A 17,886-nucleotide genomic window follows, 5' to 3' on the forward strand; every position below is an offset into this window, starting at 1 on the left:
TTATAGGAGAGAGACACTTAAACAGCCTGTTCTCTGGATTAGCTACGGTCCTGCCTACTCCCTGTCAGAATACAATCTGTGTGTGTGTGTGTGTGTGTGTGTGTGTGTGTGTGTGTGTGTGCGTGCGTGCGTGTGTGCGTGTGTGTGCGTGTGCGTGTGCGTTTGTGTGTGAGAGAGAGAGAGAGAGAGAGAGAGAGAGAGAGAGAGAGAGAGAGAGAGAGAGAGAGAGAGAGAGAGAGAGAGAGAGAGAGAGAGAGAGAGAGAGAGTGAGTGAGTGAGTGAGTTTGTGCACAATGTGCGTGTGAGAGACAGCAAGTGTTTGTATACTCTATTCTGTGTGTGTGTGTGTGTGTGTGTGTGTGCGCGCGTGTGTGCGCGCGTGTATGGATGATTGGGTGCTTGTGTGTGCGTCTGCGTGCTTGTGTGAGTATATATGTGTGTTGCACAAAGACAGATTTCACATTTCACATGCATTTAGTTTTTCTTGTGTTGTATTTGTATTGTATGTACTGTATTCCATGTCACCGATGTTGTCATGTCACCATTAGTGTTGTACAGTTGATATTGTCATCAATGCTGTCATTGCCGTTACTGTTGTTACTAACATATTATCATATGATTGCACTACCCTGTGGTAAGTTACATATTTGTGTGGGATACATTTATGTGTTTGTAACGGTTAAAGCCAATAGACCCTATGACCTGCGCTGGCAAAAATACCCTACATTTTATTTTGTGACTCATATGTTTGCCAGAAGGTGCAAAGGAGAAGCAGTGCCTAATGAACCCTAAGAAACACTTTAGGGGTCAATTGACACTAACACAGTCAAATCTGCAGTGTTCATTTAACTGAGAGAGTGTACAAATGTAACCAAATGGACCTGTACGGGTCCTTGTGGTTGTACATTCTCAGAGTAGCACTGGCTTGCTGTTTTTTTTTTTGCTCTGAAGGATCTTGCAGTATTTACTCTTACCGAATTCAGGTATGTTGTACTGTTTCTTTCATTTCTTACCCTGAAATAGGTTTATTTTCCCGTTCAAAAGTTCAAAGAACCATTGTTCTTTATGTGCAGCAGGGTAGCATATGGCGACTAGTGACCAGGGCTTTGTCTGTCTACTGACACCAGAGAGAGCGAGCGAGAGAGAGGGAGGGAGGGAGAAAAGATGCGAGTGTGTGTGGCTGTACGGGGCCAGAGGACGGCTCGACAACAAAGGGCCAGCTTTAAGCCTGTCTCCTATGATTTTCCAACTCAGCGAAAAGCTATTGAGCCATTGAAAAAAAGTTAAGTTAAAAAGCTTAGCATGGTATGTGCCAACAACTGCCCAGCGCTTGTGTAATACAAGCAAATACGTTTTACCGGACACAGTTGCCGTCTCTTGATGGATGACTGTCCCTGTGACTGTTAGCGAGCTTGTCAGTGAACTGGTTTGCAGCCTGTCTTTTAACCACTTAAAACCCTGCACACTTCATTGACCGGAGTCCCCTAGGGCTCTATACTAGGCCCATTCCTTCTTTCCCTCTACACCAAATCTCTTAATCGAAAATAGCAGATGTGTAAACTCATACCGTGTCACATCACAAGCTTGTAGATCTGCTATTGTTGCCAAATGTTAGGGACGCTAGGGTTCATGTGTTTAATCAGTCTCGGCCTAATCTGTGCATGTACAGTACACAGTAAAATAAAGTGTTAATTTAACTTGGAGGGTGAAAAGATTGACCCAACCCCTAACCCTCCAATTTGGGTCCATTCTTACACTCAGATTTAAATGAACACAGAGGATTTAACGGTATATGTAGTGTACATGTACTGTATTTACTTACATTTTTCCTGTGTGTACTGTATGACTTGTATATATGCACACCCATGCACGTGTGTGTGTGTGTGTGTGTGTGTGTGTGTGTGTGTGTGTGTGTGTGTGTGTGTGTGTGTGTGTGTGTGTGTGTGTGTGTGTGTGTGTGTGTGTGTGTGTGTGCGCGTGCGTGCGTGCGTGCGTGTGTGTGAGCATGAGGTTCAGATGAATTTATTTGATGACTACAACTGCACTCTCAGCAGTGATTAAATGCCTCTGACACACACACACACACACGCACGCACGCACGCACGCACGCACGCACGCACGCACGCACGCACGCACGCACGCACGCACCCACCCACACACCCACCCACGCACGCATGCACACATCGTCAGGCAGACTGTCGGGACTATATCCAGACCAGTGGTTTCACTCTATAGCTATAAATACCCCTCTACTTAAACCGAGAATACACACGCACGCACGCACGCACACACACACACACACACACACACACACACACACACACACACACACACACACACACACACACACACACACACACACACACACACACACACACACACACACACACACACACACACACACACACACACACAAACACACATGCACGCATGCATGCCCGCACAGACATACTGAGTCACAGGGACCAGCATGAATGCTCACACAGATACTCACAAGTTATAAGAAAGAAGAGAGAGAAAGAGGAATATGCACACTCTTTCTATCTCCCATGCGTGTGTGTGTGTAAGCGTACACACACGCACGCACGCACGCACGCGCGCGCACACACACACACACACACACACACACACACACACACACACACACACACACACACACACACACACACACACACACACACACACACACACACACACACACACACACACACACACACACACACACACACACAGACAGGCCTGGTCTCAGAGGAGGCTAGCTAAGCGGTCTGTGATTATGGGGTGTGTCTTTGTCTCATTTAGTGGTTCCACATGGAGACAGTCTTCTGCTGCGTCAGACCGACCAACACACACACACACGCACGCACGCACACACACACACACACACACACACACACACACATAAACATTTAACTTTGCCAAAATACTTGTTGGCTTGTTGGTAAATAAATGGTAAATGGTGAATGGTGCATTTATATAGCACCTTTATCAAAGGTGCTTTACAATTACATTCACACACCGACAGTCAAGGCAACCATGTAGGCAAGGCACAACTTGTTAGTTAGGGGTTCAGGGCTTAGGGGTTTAGTGTCTTGCTCAAGGACACTTCAACACTAACCCAAGGGGAGCCGGGATCTTCTGATTCCCAGGCTTTACCTCCTGTGCCAATGCTGCCGTGGTAGTAGAAACAAACTAAAATGTTCTGGATCCTTGGACCGTCGTTCTGTACCTGAATCAACCTGTTGGGTTAGGGTTCAGCTTTAATTGATTGATCGATTGAATACTTTATTAACAGGTTTGTTAACAGTACAGGTAGTACAGTCAAAGGTTATGCTAAAAGGATAACACAAAAAACCCAGGGGGCTTGTTTCCATTGTGGTCCATTGTACTGAATTAATCAGTGATACATAAATTCATACAATACAATAAAGTACATATTGGTAGAAAACTCAGTATGAACAGATATATTTACAGAGGAAGGAGGGGAGCAGAGGATGCTACTACCAAGGTGTTCACTGTTGAAGGAGTTGAACTATGCTCACTTGTATTTTAGCCATTGTTTTAGAACTTTAATGGGTTTTGGTGGTTTATTCCACATTATGGTGGCAGCATAGTAGAATGCATGTTCCGCCATGTTTGAGCCAAGTTTTGGGGGAACGAGGTCAGTTGATCGCCTTCTGGTGTTAAGCCCATGGGCATCACTCACTCTAGAGAAATATTTTCACAGGCATCTGGGCACTGATCCTCTGAGTATCTTGAAGACCAGACCCGTTTAGAGATGTTTTCTTTTACCTTGAGCCAACCCAGACTAGCAAAGTGAGCCGGGAGAGATCACTTTAGTTAAGAACAGGCCAACCCAGAACTTACTCCTGACATGGGTTTCCACCGCAATTTCCAACTGAATTTTTGCATTGGGTTTAAATTAAGAAAGTAGCCTAAGCTCTTTAGCAAACAAAGGCTTATGATATTAACAAATATTTTTCAGTAAGATGATCTTCACAAAAAAAACACACTTTTAATATTTTTGAACCACACAAAGAAGCACATAGCAGCTTTAAAAGTCATGGTTGAGATAACGGGTGTATGTGTAATTCATATCACTGAACACAGACAGAACTACAAACTGTAAAATCATAACATTATTATTGGTATGGATTATCTCTCGGTTATCACTCTCCAGTATTTTTGCATTATCATTGTTTTTTCCACAAATCCCTCACGGTCTGTGTGTTCTTGTTTAGCAATGTGTACAAAATGCTCTACTAATTGTAATCCCATATAGAGGCTATGAATGTTTCTTTATCTGTATTCATAACTTATATCCAATAACCACTGTCTTGATTTAATTAGACTTGAGCGGCTGCATAGAGGCTATCAATATGTTTATTCATCTGTGTTGATTACTTATATAACCACTGGCTTGATTTAATTTTACTTGAGAGGCTGCATGTAGCCTTGTCCTTGTGTGTCACAGTGCTTTGAGTTGATCCAAAAGTGGATCATCTATCTCCTTACCTACACTGTCTGCTAAGTTATTAGTGTATTGTAAAAAAATAAAATACTGAACAGAGGTGAAAAATCAGCAATTATTCTAGTAGTAGTCATTTCTTTTCAGTGATATCATCTTATCCGTGATTATGACCAACATGTCACAAATATGACAATTCAACAGTAAACTCTTTGTTTCATTCATCATTTATTTTGGAAACATTTTGCAGTTTTCCAGTAATAAAAACAACAGGCTCTGTACATACGACTCTTCTCTTAAATACAACAAAGTCACAGTGGTCACAAGTGCCTAACATACATACATGCATACGTACTTACATACATACCGTATCTGCCAAATAGAAACAACAATCAAACTTAAATTATATCAAACTGAACATAAAAATGAGCTGAACAAAAATAATTACACAACTTAAATTAAAAGAATACACCCTCTTTTTTTACATAAACATTAGCAAAACAAAAATATAAGGAAAACATGATGGGACAGTATTTCATAACCAATGGATGGGCATCATTGTACGTCCACTGGCCAATAGCAGAAGACTGGCAGTGATGGTGGGTGGGAATGGGCAGTGCATACATCAACACCACGCAGTCATGACCAAATCTGCACGCACACTCATACAAAACACATATACGCACGCTTACACAGACTCGCGCACGCACGCACACACGCACACACACACACACACTCACACACACACCAACACACACACCTCCATAGTGCAATGAGGTATTGGCAGTTGGACTAGTCCATTTCAGCAAAGTCCTCTGGGAAACACTACAGCAGGTTTGGGCAATGTTACACTCAACAACTTCTCAGACAATGCTAGCAAGCAACATTTGCCAAAGGAGCTGCATGTGTTGCACTCATTACATAAAATCAGAAAAATGTTTGGAATGTCAGGACAGAAGAAAAGCAGGAAATAGAAGGGAGGGAAGTCGGGTTTCCAAAAAGCCCTGAAATCCTGAAAAGAAAGGAAATATCCTGTTTCTAAGAATTTGATCGATTTGTTGCAGTTTTTCATTTCTTTCCCTGCTGAAAGGAATGTTGCCCAAGTTACACTGCCCAAAACATTGCCCTGTGTCTCAACAATTAGGGGTCAGGGGCCAGTATGGCCCAACAGATCCACATTGGATCAATCTGCAGTCACTACTGGAGTCCTCTATTCTTTTCTAGTCTATTTTATTCTTGACTGAGAGCCAGCTCAGCCAACACAGTCTCTGGCAGCATCGCAGAGCTACAGGTGTGTCTGTTGCAGAAGTCCATCCATTGTTCTCCATTCAGCCAGAAGATCACACAAGGAGTGGTCCGGCTAACAGCTGGGCAATGTGCGTTGTGTGTTCCTCCATGCATATCAAGGTTACTTTGCAGCATTTCTACACTGCAAGAATGGATCCTTATAGTGTTTTGCTGTGTACCATGGTTAACACTATACGCTCTGCAGCACTACACACAACACTAGACAGGTGACTGTCCAGTGTCCATGCCAGCATTTACACTACACTGTAAACCACAGCACATAACAGTACTATAACAGTACTTAAGTTCTCAGTACTCCAAAGGTACTACACAGTTTATTCAATCAGTACTTCAAAGTACTACAATAAAACTTGTCAACATCCAAGTCAGTATTCCATTCTTCAGAATGAAAGAGTTTGAAGATTATTTTTCATGGCCTTCGGAGCTCATCTTTGCACTAACTTCTGGGCTGAAGCAGTACAAGATAAGTACAAAGTCAGGACTGGTACAAGCGTTGAGTCCCCCTGTACTCCATCCTTGAGAGAGCACAATAGTTCTTCATCAGTTCTCCAGCATTCATCAATTGTACTGGTTGGGTAGTATTTCAGTACTAGTTCTGTGTTACGTTTATATAAGTACTAAGTCTTATAGTACTTAGGCCACCGTACTAGGTCAACATTAGACCTACGTCCCTCGGAGATCAAAACTGTCCAGTATTCATCCATTGTACTAGTGCAGTAGTGAGTCCATACTAAGTCAGTACTAACTGAGCTTCTCTTGGTACTTAGTCAGTATATCTCAGTACTGTGAGATTCCATGACAGCAGCAGCAGGGAGGCAGCAGCAAACAGCAGGAGTAAAACCTCCTGGAGACAAGGTGAGCTCTACTGCTCATGGCTGGTTTGGACTGGCTTAAACCAGATAACACCGTCCTGATCCGGTATGGTCTGGACTACATTGGTATCATACCTGTAACACAAAAGGATAATTTGTTTAAAATTCATGTATATTGCTATATTTTTGCTTTTGTATAGTTTTACCCATGTTCATGGTATGAAATAAAATTCACTTTAATGATCTTGTACAAAGCTATACAGTGGTGAATTTTAGGATTTGTAGTTGTAAGGTAGATTATGACTGAGGTAAATGATTATAATGGCGTGTGGTTGTTGATTGCTGAATTGAAAGCTCACCTCTGTAGCGATAATACACTCATCCTTCTGGTCAGATAGGACATAGACTGACTGGTATTTAGTGTCTGTGGAACACTGGTATTGGCCGTCAGTGGAACAGTGATATTTAACATTGTTGGTCGAAGGAGGTTTAACATCAGTCGTTGAGTTGTACTTCAAATCGCTGGCTGACTGATATTTGCTGTCGCTGCAACATGGATTCTCCTCTGCTTGATTCTTTTCTGATGCATTACTGTGGAATATAGAAATGAAATACAGGTTAGCACTGACATCCTTAAAAAGAACACATGGTTTAGATTTCAATACGAAATACGAAATTATCACACTTTTATTGTGTTATTCATCTAAGAGGCGTATGTAACTATGGCTTAGGCTTAGACTTAATGCATATTAATTGTTTCAAATGCCTTTAAAACGTAATTGTACCTCTTTAATATACTTGTAACATACTATGTTATATATTTTGCTTAGCTGTGTACCTGTTTAGTCTCTTCCTGTGTCTTTCCTCTGTATCAGACTCGTCCACAGTGTCACATCTTGCCTCCAAGTGACCCTGTTCCTCCTCTTTACAAAGAGACAGCTCCTCTGGCCTCAGCTCATGGACCAGGTTGTATTCCAGACTAGGGTAGCGAGTCTTAAACCCATTTTTCTCAGACCCACTAAGTCCGCTGAACCCACTGAGCCCACTGAGACCACCCAATGACCCAGCCAGCTCAGAATGGTAGTCCACCTTCTTGTTAGTGTTTTTTACGGACGCTGTCAGTGTCATGGCCCCCAGCTCCTTATCGCTGCGGAGGCAGTTGTTGGCTGTCGTCAGGTTGTTCATGGTCTCATGGCTGTCGCTATGGACACTGTCCCCGTGGTGGCTGTGGCGCTCTTGCAGCTTGACCCGGACATAGACCACCAGCACTGAACAGCCAATCAGGATCAAGAGAACCAGGAAGATGCCAGCGCAAACGGCTGTCCAGGGGAATCTGGTGTCATCATCGCTCTCCTCATCATTGTTATTGCCATTTTCTGGTGAAGAATAACGACGGTCTGGTCCCTCAACCACCGGCTGGCCCCTTGGGGCCTCCGGTAAGAGGAATTGGCAGTTACGACCACCGTAGCCTGGCGTGCAGGCACATACATAACGGCCTCCGCGCTCGTGGCAGGTTGCTCCATTGTGGCAGGGACTGTGGTGGCAGCGGGAGATTGGAGAGCTGCAGTTCCTGCCTGTATAGCCTGTTGGAAGAACAGAAAGTTGAGCCGAGAAAGTTAATTTACTGCTAAAGTTCTACAATTCACTTTCACTTTTTTCTATGATTTGTTCTATGGTTTTATTTAATGTTAGAGCATTTACTTTGAAAAGTGTTATATGAACAATGTTTATCATTGGTAAAAGTTATAGCATGATAAAATTTCACATTTCTACAATTTAGTCGTAAATATAATAGGTTTATTTATGGCTAAAACATGGCAAAACTTTGGTCAGGAGCAACATACTCTCCCCAATGGTGATCTGCAGCCACCCTAACTTTTTAAATCAAAGATAAGTATGATGTCTTCATACCTGGTGGGCAGTTACAGGTGTAGCCATTAACTCCTTCTTGGCAGGTTCCACCATGATGACAAGGGAAGGATAGACAGTCCCCAGAAACCCCAGAGACGTCCTCACAGTTAGGTCCTGAGAATCCCTCAGGACACTGACATAGGTAAGAGTTAACTAGATCTACACATTCTGCACCTGCAAAGGAGACAGACAAAGAGAGTTAGGCATCTGACCATCATAGCACAGATATATGTATTCAATCATAGTACATATTACTCAAATAACGTGAAGAGAACAAATATTAACATACCATTAAAACAGGGGTTGGATGAGCAGTGGTCAATTTTCTTCTCACAGTTGAAGCCAACGTACCCCGTGGGGCACTGGCAGAAGTAGCCACCTTCAGGGTTATCTACACAACGCCCATCATTGAAACAAGGCCCATCAGCACAGGTCATGGCACTCAGCTCACAATTGTTGCCATAGAAACCAGGTGGGCAGGTGCACTTGTACGTATTGTCAAGATCCTATATAGGGGGAGAGAGGAGAAATGACAACATTACTGACTATTCTTGCTATTCATCCATCCATTTTTTTTTGTCTCAAGTGTAAATTCTGGGGTGTCTCTGGATTTACTGTGTATGTGTTTCAGGACTTACAGAGCAGCTGCCTCCATTACGACAGGGGTTTCCAGAGCATTCGTTGACCTCGATCTCACAGCTGGCACCGGCAAATCCGGGGGGACAGGAGCAGGTGTAGCTGCCCTGGCCAGTATTGGTACATGTAGCTCCATTCATACAGGGTTTATGGTGCGTACAGTAGTTTAGATCTGTAAACAAAAATAAAAAAGACAACAAAAGGTTTAGCATAAATCCTTTACGCACAACAATACAGATTCAATGGGTGTGAATCGGTCCCAGGGATATTCCAACAAAGTGGAGATCTGTTTGAGGGTCAAGAGTTAATTATGAGACCCTGTGATTTTGCCCTGATTTAGTGAACTCACCCTGATTGCAGAAGAGCCCACCCCATCCCTCCTGACAGTTGCATTGCCAGGGCTGTTGGCAGGTGCCATGGAGACAGCCAGGGTAACGGATGCAGTCGTCACAGTAACGCCCACTGAATCCCACGCGACACCTAAAACACAACAATAGATGCCATCAGTAAATAGCTACAGTCACATATCCCACTATTTTCATTGATTGATTGTTTTTCAAATTGAACAAGACTCCAAAATATACAGTTAACACAGTGATAAACAGATGTCAAGTGTGTCGGGACTTACTTGCACTCTCCAGGTTTGTCACAGAAGCCATGCTCTTCATCACAGCCAGGCAGACAGAGTGCTGCAGAGGAGAAGGAGATACAGAAAGGTCAATCCTGGGAACCGTAGTGTTAGGAAGACAACTGATAGGATCAAGACTCAAATAAGGGAATTTGGTCTCATCCTGCAACCTATAATGAATAGTATACTACCAGAACTTTGGTTCTGTGGGGGACAGAGCAGAAACGCTCAGACAGACTGTTTTGAGTCACAAAACATGAGTTTAGAAAGTCTAGCCAAGATCGTGCTGTCCACAGCGCTACTGCAGCCCCGGTCACCAAGGGGATAACCAGCCAACCAGCCCTCTCCTTTAACACGGCTGCTCTCTAGCACAAAAGGTTTCCACACAAAGCACTCTTTCTCCCCCTGACTGTGGGTCAGAAGTCCTTTTTCTCACCCTTGGCCCCTCTTCTCCCCTCCTCTACTCTCATCTCCTCTCCTCTCCTCCCCATATTCTCCTCTCCTCGCTCCGTTCCTCTCTCTCTCCCCTCCTCCTCCACTGGTGCTCTCCTCCTCTCTCCTCACTCCCCTCCTCCTTCCTCCAGGGCCAGCTGGCCTGTGTGGAGCTAACCACCAGACAGCTGCTCTATTGTCTCCTCTCACCGAGCAGCTGCCCCCTCCACAACAATACACAATCCCATTCAGCCAATCGCCAGCCCCAATCACAACAATACAGAACCCCCGCTCGGCCAATCGGGGAGGAGGGCTGCAGTGAGGAGGCCCCAGTGGTCTAATGGAAGGCACGCGGCATGTGAATTACTGAGGAGCCACCATGGTTCATTAGAATGGAGGCCTCTGCTGCTACGGGATAACTAACTGACGCCTGTTGCACACGGGCCCCGCATTAGGGGCCTGAAAAGTTTCTAAAAGTCACTAAACTGTAAAGAAAAGAAAAAAAAGAAAAAGAAGAAAGTGTAGATTCACTGTTTTATAAGTTTTAAGTTAATAAAACGTTTTGTCTTATTGTTTGAAACTGATGCAAATATTATTTGTATTATAAATTATAAAAAAAACTACATTTTCTTATCATTGAATTAGGTATGTAAACCCTGGGTGGCCTACAACTATATAAGTCAAAACAAACCACCAGTAGTGATTTCAATGGAGTGAGATAAATGGGATGAAGTGCTGCTGACTGAAGCTCATTTAGCTTAGTATACATGCACGTTAACATACATGTTAGTAACATGCCTCATCTTGCCATCACCAAATATAATAATACAGTAGTTACTTACATTGTGCCTACACAGTAAAATCCTCAGTGTTCATTTATCTCAGAGTTAAATTACTAACACTTACGTTCAGTGCAGTACTGTCCCTTCCAGCCCGAGACGCATATGATTTCTCCTCGCTCGCCGCAGGTGAAGTGTCCAAAAGCGTCGTCTCTGGGCCGGCAGAAGACGGAGCAACCCTCGCCATAGTAGTGCTCATCACACATGAAGCGGTAAGCGTACCGCAGCTCTGTCCTGCCAGCTGACTGCAGGTCTTTGGACCATTCCTCCCCCACCGTCAGGTGGCGTTGTGTGGTAATCCTGCCGATCAGATGCTCGGGGTTCTCTGGAAGAGTCAACAGAGTACTTATTTAATACTTTAGTTATTCACTAGGGGCATCTATCATGTAAGGCTTACATTGTAAGCCACAGCGAGGCATCTATTTACCAAGGCAGTTATGAAGGGAAATGTAGGCCTACTACTTATACCCTTTATACTTTGTTGACTGGGGTCCCCCAAGGGTATATACTTGGTATTCTCCTTTTTTCCCTCTACATCAAATATCTTTGCCAAAAATAGCCAATCTAGGAGCTCACAATGCTTTGCATTGCATTGTGAGTTTGTAGATCAGCTATTTTCATGGAATCTTCACCTATTTCCGTGGAACTCTTTGCCTTTAATAACATGCCCAGAATGGGGACACTAGCATTCATGTGGTTGAGTAAGATGACACTGCTTTGTTGGAAGATTATTAAATACAAAATGTTGTTAAGCGTTCAGTTATGTTACATGGGAAGGAGACCAGTTAGGCATTTTGTTTTTAGACCTGCAATACCATTTAACATTGTTTGGTTTTAAACTGATTTTACTGTAATTTCATAGATTAATATTCTCATTATTTCAAACTTTTGCTGTTTTGAGGATATTCCTAATCAGAACTCCAAATCTCATTTATACATGTATGCTTTTCATGTCAGTGTTAGTCAGTAACAGTTTGTGTTATTATGGAGAAAATACACACTGATTCAATTTTGGAGCCAAGATTGCTGTGCAAAAGAGGAGAGCAAAGGGTGCAGGCAATACCAAAACACACACACACACACACACACACACACACACACACACACACACACACACACACACACACACACACACACACACACACACACACACACACACACACACACACACACACACACACACACACACACACCCTGGTTGTTATTGTTGTGGACACATGATTATGATGACATGATTATGATCTGGATCTTGTGATTGTCTTATGTATGTCTTTATTGTTCTATGTATGTTTATTGTGTCTTTTAGAGTTCTTAATCTGCTTTGCTGCAGCACAAATTGTCCAGTTTGGGATATAATAAACTTAACCTTGAACCTAGAACACCCTCACATTGCATTGCAGTAGCCAATAATCATTAAGATGTCCATCAGTAAGCACTTGCCTGCCAGAGTCATGTGGGTTACCAGGGCTTCTTAAGTGTCTGATCTAAATGTGATTGTTATAACAGATTATAATCAGTGACACAATTAATATTTGCAATTATTTAAAATGTGTGTCTTGTTGATGTGACCTCTGGTTGAACATAATTATGTTTTCTTATGGAGATGATTTAAAAGTTGTTGTTGTTTTTTTTACTTTACTTTACTCATTCAGGGTTTATTTACTGGCAAGAAGATGAAAACAAGTCACAAGACATTTTCTTCAGCAACATGAAAATGAGTGAGCCCTGTTTGGCTCATAGTGGGAACCAGACTTGAGGGAAAACACGGCTCATTATTAGACTGCTGGTCAGCCTTTCTATCCGTCTGCCACCCACCTGTTGTCAGGTCGTCCAGGGAGTCAGTGTGCAGAGCCTCAATGATCAGTGAAAACGTTCCCTGGGGGAAGGAAAAAATACGTTTGAGACACAAGAGAGACAGAGAGGGAGAGAACAGCTGCCAGAGCAGCCTGTGCCTGGAGCCTGGAGCCTGCTGCCGCACAGCAGCAGAAGGCTAATAGGAGGGCTTCTCAATAAACTTCACAGCCTAATTCCCCGTGCTGATTAGGGGCCTAATAGGGGCGACTACCTGCTCCACTTTTACACCTCCGCAGCCCTCACACCAACACCGTCGTAAAACCAAAGGAGGCGGAATTTCACGCTGCGCTGTCAATGATGTGCCAACTCGGAGGATGTTAAATTTCCCACCACCCCTATTCGAAGCAGCGTTTGGGGGAAGCCCCCCTCCCCATCTTATCCTGTCCAAGAGCACCCGAAACACTACAATAGACCCTCTCACACTCTGTTGACAATGACCCTCACTAGTGGCGAGTTGGGAGGCATCTGTTACTGTGTCAGAAATAATATAACCCCTATTATTAGGCTAGCCTACACATTTCCATAATACACCCACCCAACACCCATCATGTCTGATAAGCTGATAATTCATCCTAATTTACGCATAGGCCTATTAGGCTACTGTTCCATGTAAAGAAATACTGTCATGTCAACTGGGGACATTTGATCACATTTAAATATTTTGTAATTTAAGTCTATTGACAGTGCTCTAAAATTAACAAAATATCACAGATAGGCTACTTGTATGTCCTATTTACAGGATAAAGCAGTGGTTCTCAACCAGTGGTCCGGGGACCACCAGTGGCCCTTGAGGAGGTTCCAGGTGGTCCCCAGCTAAATGATGGAAAAGTTGGTAACCAAGAGTTATATATCTTTAACTCTTGAGAGTGTAAAATGTTGGTAAACAAATGGACCCTTGCAGGTCATTTGGTTTCATTTTAGCTCTCAAGATTTTAATTATTGTAACATCTGCATTACTTAATTAAAGATTGCCTGTCACCTCAACATCAATACAGCATGGCATTGTGGACAAAATTGTATCCAACAATAACAAAATAAGTCTTGGGTATGAGAGTCTGAATCTCATCAAAAGGTGGTCCGTGGCTCAAACGTCGAATAAATAATAATGGACATTGATATGAAAAAGGTTGAGTCGAGAACCACTGGGATAAAGAAGGATGTCCAGTCCACTCACCGGCCATGTGAAGCTGAAGGGGAACCGGATGGGGTTGGTGAAGCTGTCGGCGTTGGTCTCCGGCACCTGGAAGGAGTTGGAGCCGAGGACGGGCGTCACGGCCCCGCCATACGTGCAGGGAGGCTCGGGGGAGACGTTAGCTTGGTAGTGCTTCAGGCAGATCCGGAAAAACGTCTTGCATTCGCACTGCTGGTGCTGGTAGCCCCCCTGTGATGGAGGCGCGGACCCCCCGACGCAGCAGTTGGCGTTGCCCTGCACCCCTTTCTTATTGAGGAACTCCTGTAACTTCAACTCAAACAGCCCGGAGCACAAAACCTGTAGAAATAATAACACAAAATATACTGAGCTCTGCCTCTGTAATTGTTCAAAAGGTAGGCTACGTAAGCTATATGACTATATAAACTTTAGATCTAACAGTCATTCTGGAGTTTGATTAATTTTTCCACAAAACTAACTGATAAACAAGAGCAGTTAGCCCTAAATCACTCTCTAAAGTACTGTTTCCAAAACACTGGGTCGGGACCCATGTTTGGGTCGCGGACCAAGTTTTACGGGTCACACATCCCCTTTTTTCGTTTTTTTTATTATTATTTCAAAACATTTTCAAAAAGTACAAATAAAAGAAAATATTTTCAGAAATTAAAAATACATTTAAAACATTTTAAAGAGAATTCCATGAATTTTCCAAAAAATCTAAGAAACTCCATAAAATAAACAAAACACTTTTAAGAAGCAACGCGGCGCCTATTTTCACTAGCTTGGGTCCCGGGCAAACGTCTAATTTCTCCATTGGGTCATGAACTAAAAAGTTTGGGAACAACTGGTCTAAATCACTTTTTTAAAACTTTTTTTTTACCTTGCAGATGAGTAGAGAGAAAGTGACAGCTAGGATCAGACACAGGCGTCCCATTGTGTCGACAAGTCCGTCAAGAAGCAGTGAAAGTTCCACAAGTCAGTCAGTGCTCCTCCGTCTCAAACAAGCATGGAGAAAGTCTTCAAAGTTTCCTCTTTGCAATCAGAGAGAGTCGAGGTATATTGAAATGTGTATAGACTCAAAGAAAGCTCAAGGACAGGTTCAGTAGACGTTATTGAACTTTTGAGGTCCTGGAGATGCGTCGCTCTGCTCCTCCGTAGGCCATGGGAGACACCGAGGAGCGCACAGAAATAAAGTTTACAATGTAGAAAGTAATCCTCCAAGACAAGCAGAATCCTTTTGGGTAAAATGTGGATGAAATTCCTTATGGAGAAAATAATTCCAGAGCATCAAATAATATCAGAAGGAAAGAGAGACAGCCTTGTTTATTTTTCCACTTGATTGATCTTACACAAAAAAAGTCGCGTCTGTCTGTCTCTCTCGGTAAACGTGCGTGTGTCTCATGTGTCTCTCAACCTCTGCCGACGGTTTTATACGGCGGGGCTCGCACCCACTGGCAAAGGGTAATAAGATGCAAATGAGCCCCCCCTCCCCTTTCCCTCCCTCCACTACCACCACTACACAAGTCCGCCCCGGGGCCATCACAAAGAAAGAGAGAGAGAGAGAGAGAGAGAGAGAGAGAGAGAGAGAGGAGGGGGTACACACACACTTTTCTAAACCGCCCCCCCTCCCCTCCCCTCCCCTCCCCTCTCTCTTTCTCTCAAAGGACAGACCAAATGGCCAGTGAGCTGTTAAATGTGCAACAACCCCTTGCGGTAACCGGAAGACTCGCCCCAAAACACGCTCACCCCCATTTTTGTTCGCGATAAGGTTAGAAATAAGTTTAGGTTTAGGCTTAGTATTACTGAGGTTAAATTTAGGAATAAGGTTAGGTTTTGGCACCGTTTTACTGAGGTTACGTTTAGGAATAGGATTAGGGTTTAGGCATAGTTTACTGAGGTTACTTACATTCAGGAATACCAGGTAAATACCGCCGGATTTGCCCCGGGGCCACTGTGTTTTGGGGCGAGAGTTTTGGTGTTCCCCCTTGCCTGATGCCTCTGCCACAATATAGATGGACAGGGGCCATTTACATTCCGACAAATTCTTTAACCTCCGGACAAAATCCCTATAACATTACGGCATCAGATGACATCACATATGGAGATGTAGGCTACGCCACATCTATGGTGCTATGGTTAGAACGGTAAGGCTGTCGTTGGGCTGCATGGCCCGGGTATAGTCAGACAAACTATCCGGGCCAGCCTTTCCAACTGGGTTAGCGACCATCTGCTCTGCAACATTCCGATGCTGTTGCCCTACCGTGGTTTTCTCATGATGATCATCACAACACCCTGAAACATCCTACTGGGGTTTCATCCCATCTATCAGCTTCTTACTCCAAGCGTTCTCAGATTTAGACTTTATGCTTCGAGCGTCTGCTAAAAAAAAGTAAATGGCGGAGAGTTGAAATAACATTATTGTGCGTAATGTGCGTAATGGCTACAATAGCCTACCACCTCTTTGTTTTTTTCCCCTCAGTTAATAAGGTATGTTTATAAATGGCAGTGGCACGGCCACCCTACTCACTGTACCTTGTACATCCATGTTTAAATAAAAGTATGAATATATTATATCTTATAGCATATTTATATATTTATATTATAGCATATATTAATCTGTCTATTATTTGAATAGCTTAGTATTGAATGCACAATAACATATGTTTATACATATTAAACACAATTGTATACAAAAATATACGAGGTAGGGGATCTCCCCATCAGTCTGGGGGTCCCTGGCCTGAAAACGTCAAAGACCCTATATATAAACTATACGTCCTATAAAGTCTGCGTTTGGCAATAGGCTATCTATGCTTTTCTTCTTGCTTTTCATGAGGTCGGCCTAAACACATAACCTATTGCTATGGCACACTGTTTCTCAAACACTGGCTCGGGACCCATTTGGGGGTCGCGGACACATTTTTATGGGTCACAAGTATAAATATCCCTTTATTTCTTGTTTCCTACATTTTGTATTACTATCATTTCAAAACATTAAAAAAAAACTTTTTTTCCCCAAATCCACATTTTCATGAATTTAAAACAAATGCAATGATTTTTCAAAAGAATACCATGAATAAATAAAAAATAAATCTAAGAAATTCCATAAATTAGAAAACAAATGTTTAATAAATAGTGAAAATAGCCGACCGGTTGTGAGCTTATTAGCTATTTTCACTAGTTTGGGTCCCAGGGAGACATCAAATGTCTCTTTTTGGTCTCGAGCTAAAAAGTTTGGGAACCACTGCTATAGACTCTCCCCCTCCTCCTAGCCTATTGCCCAATTGCCGTTATCACCACGTTCCGTTTTACCTATGAGTTTTCACCGCTTGTGTATTTGATTCGATGGTTGGGGCAGTAAAGACACTTGGTGGTGTGTCACTGGATGGTTGGGGCAGTTAAGAGACCTGGTGGTGTGTGTCACGTACTCGATGGTTGGGGCAGTAAAGAGACCTGGTGGTGTGTCACTCGATGGTTGGGGCAGTAAAGAGACCTGGTGGTGTGTCACTCGATGGTTGTGGCAGTAAAGAGACCTGGTGGTGTGTGTCACTCGCGTGGCTGTCATTAAGGCACATTGTGATGGTGGTGGTGGGTGACGGAGGACGAGGAGGAGGAGGAGGAGGAGGGAGGAAAGTTTTTTTTTTCTTTGTGCTTTCAGCTGTATGGTAATTCAGATGGCAGCACCTGCTCTCTCACAATAAATGCAACACCAGAGAGAGAGAGAGAGAGAGAGAGAGAGAGAGAGAGAGAGAGAGAGAGATAGAGAGAGGGAGAGAGAGATAGAGAGAGAGATAGATAGTGAGAGAGAGAGAGAGATAGTGAGAGAGAGAGAGAGAGAGAGAGAGAGA

The 17,886-nt window shown here is 43.3% G+C and overlaps 1 protein-coding gene across 1 annotated transcript; it reads right to left on the reverse strand.

The window, feature by feature from the left end:
• Nucleotides 1–4,793: 4,793 nt before the first annotated feature.
• Nucleotides 4,794–15,381, reverse strand: LOC311052205 (delta-like protein D). The gene is made up of 12 exons (XM_084067051.1): nucleotides 14,919–15,381; nucleotides 14,063–14,377; nucleotides 12,850–12,910; nucleotides 11,102–11,359; nucleotides 9,764–9,824; nucleotides 9,485–9,615; nucleotides 9,138–9,307; nucleotides 8,789–9,005; nucleotides 8,500–8,673; nucleotides 7,427–8,171; nucleotides 6,948–7,179; nucleotides 4,794–6,723 (listed from the first exon to the last, which is right to left on the reverse strand). Exons 1-12 carry the CDS (start codon nucleotides 14,970–14,972, stop codon nucleotides 6,718–6,720), a joined length of 2,424 nt encoding a protein of 807 aa, XP_083923177.1. The 5' UTR covers nucleotides 14,973–15,381; the 3' UTR covers nucleotides 4,794–6,717.
• Nucleotides 15,382–17,886: the final 2,505 nt, after the last annotated feature.

The sequence above is a fragment of the Gymnoscopelus microlampas genome (genome assembly GCF_963454915.1).
Source record: "Gymnoscopelus microlampas genome assembly, chromosome: 1".
Classification (NCBI taxonomy): domain Eukaryota; kingdom Metazoa; phylum Chordata; class Actinopteri; order Myctophiformes; family Myctophidae; genus Gymnoscopelus; species Gymnoscopelus microlampas.

Coding starts and splice junctions, on each gene's coding strand:
- LOC311052205 (XM_084067051.1), bottom strand. CDS start 14,972: ATGGGACGCCTGTGTCTGATCCTAGCTGTCACTTTCTCTCTACTCATC. Junction 9,006..9,137: donor GTAATGGAGGCAGCTGCTCT/GTAAGTCCTGAA, acceptor CCCCCTATATAG/GATCTTGACAATACGTACAA. Junction 7,180..7,426: donor CACAGGAAGAGACTAAACAG/GTACACAGCTAA, acceptor TATATTCCACAG/TAATGCATCAGAAAAGAATC.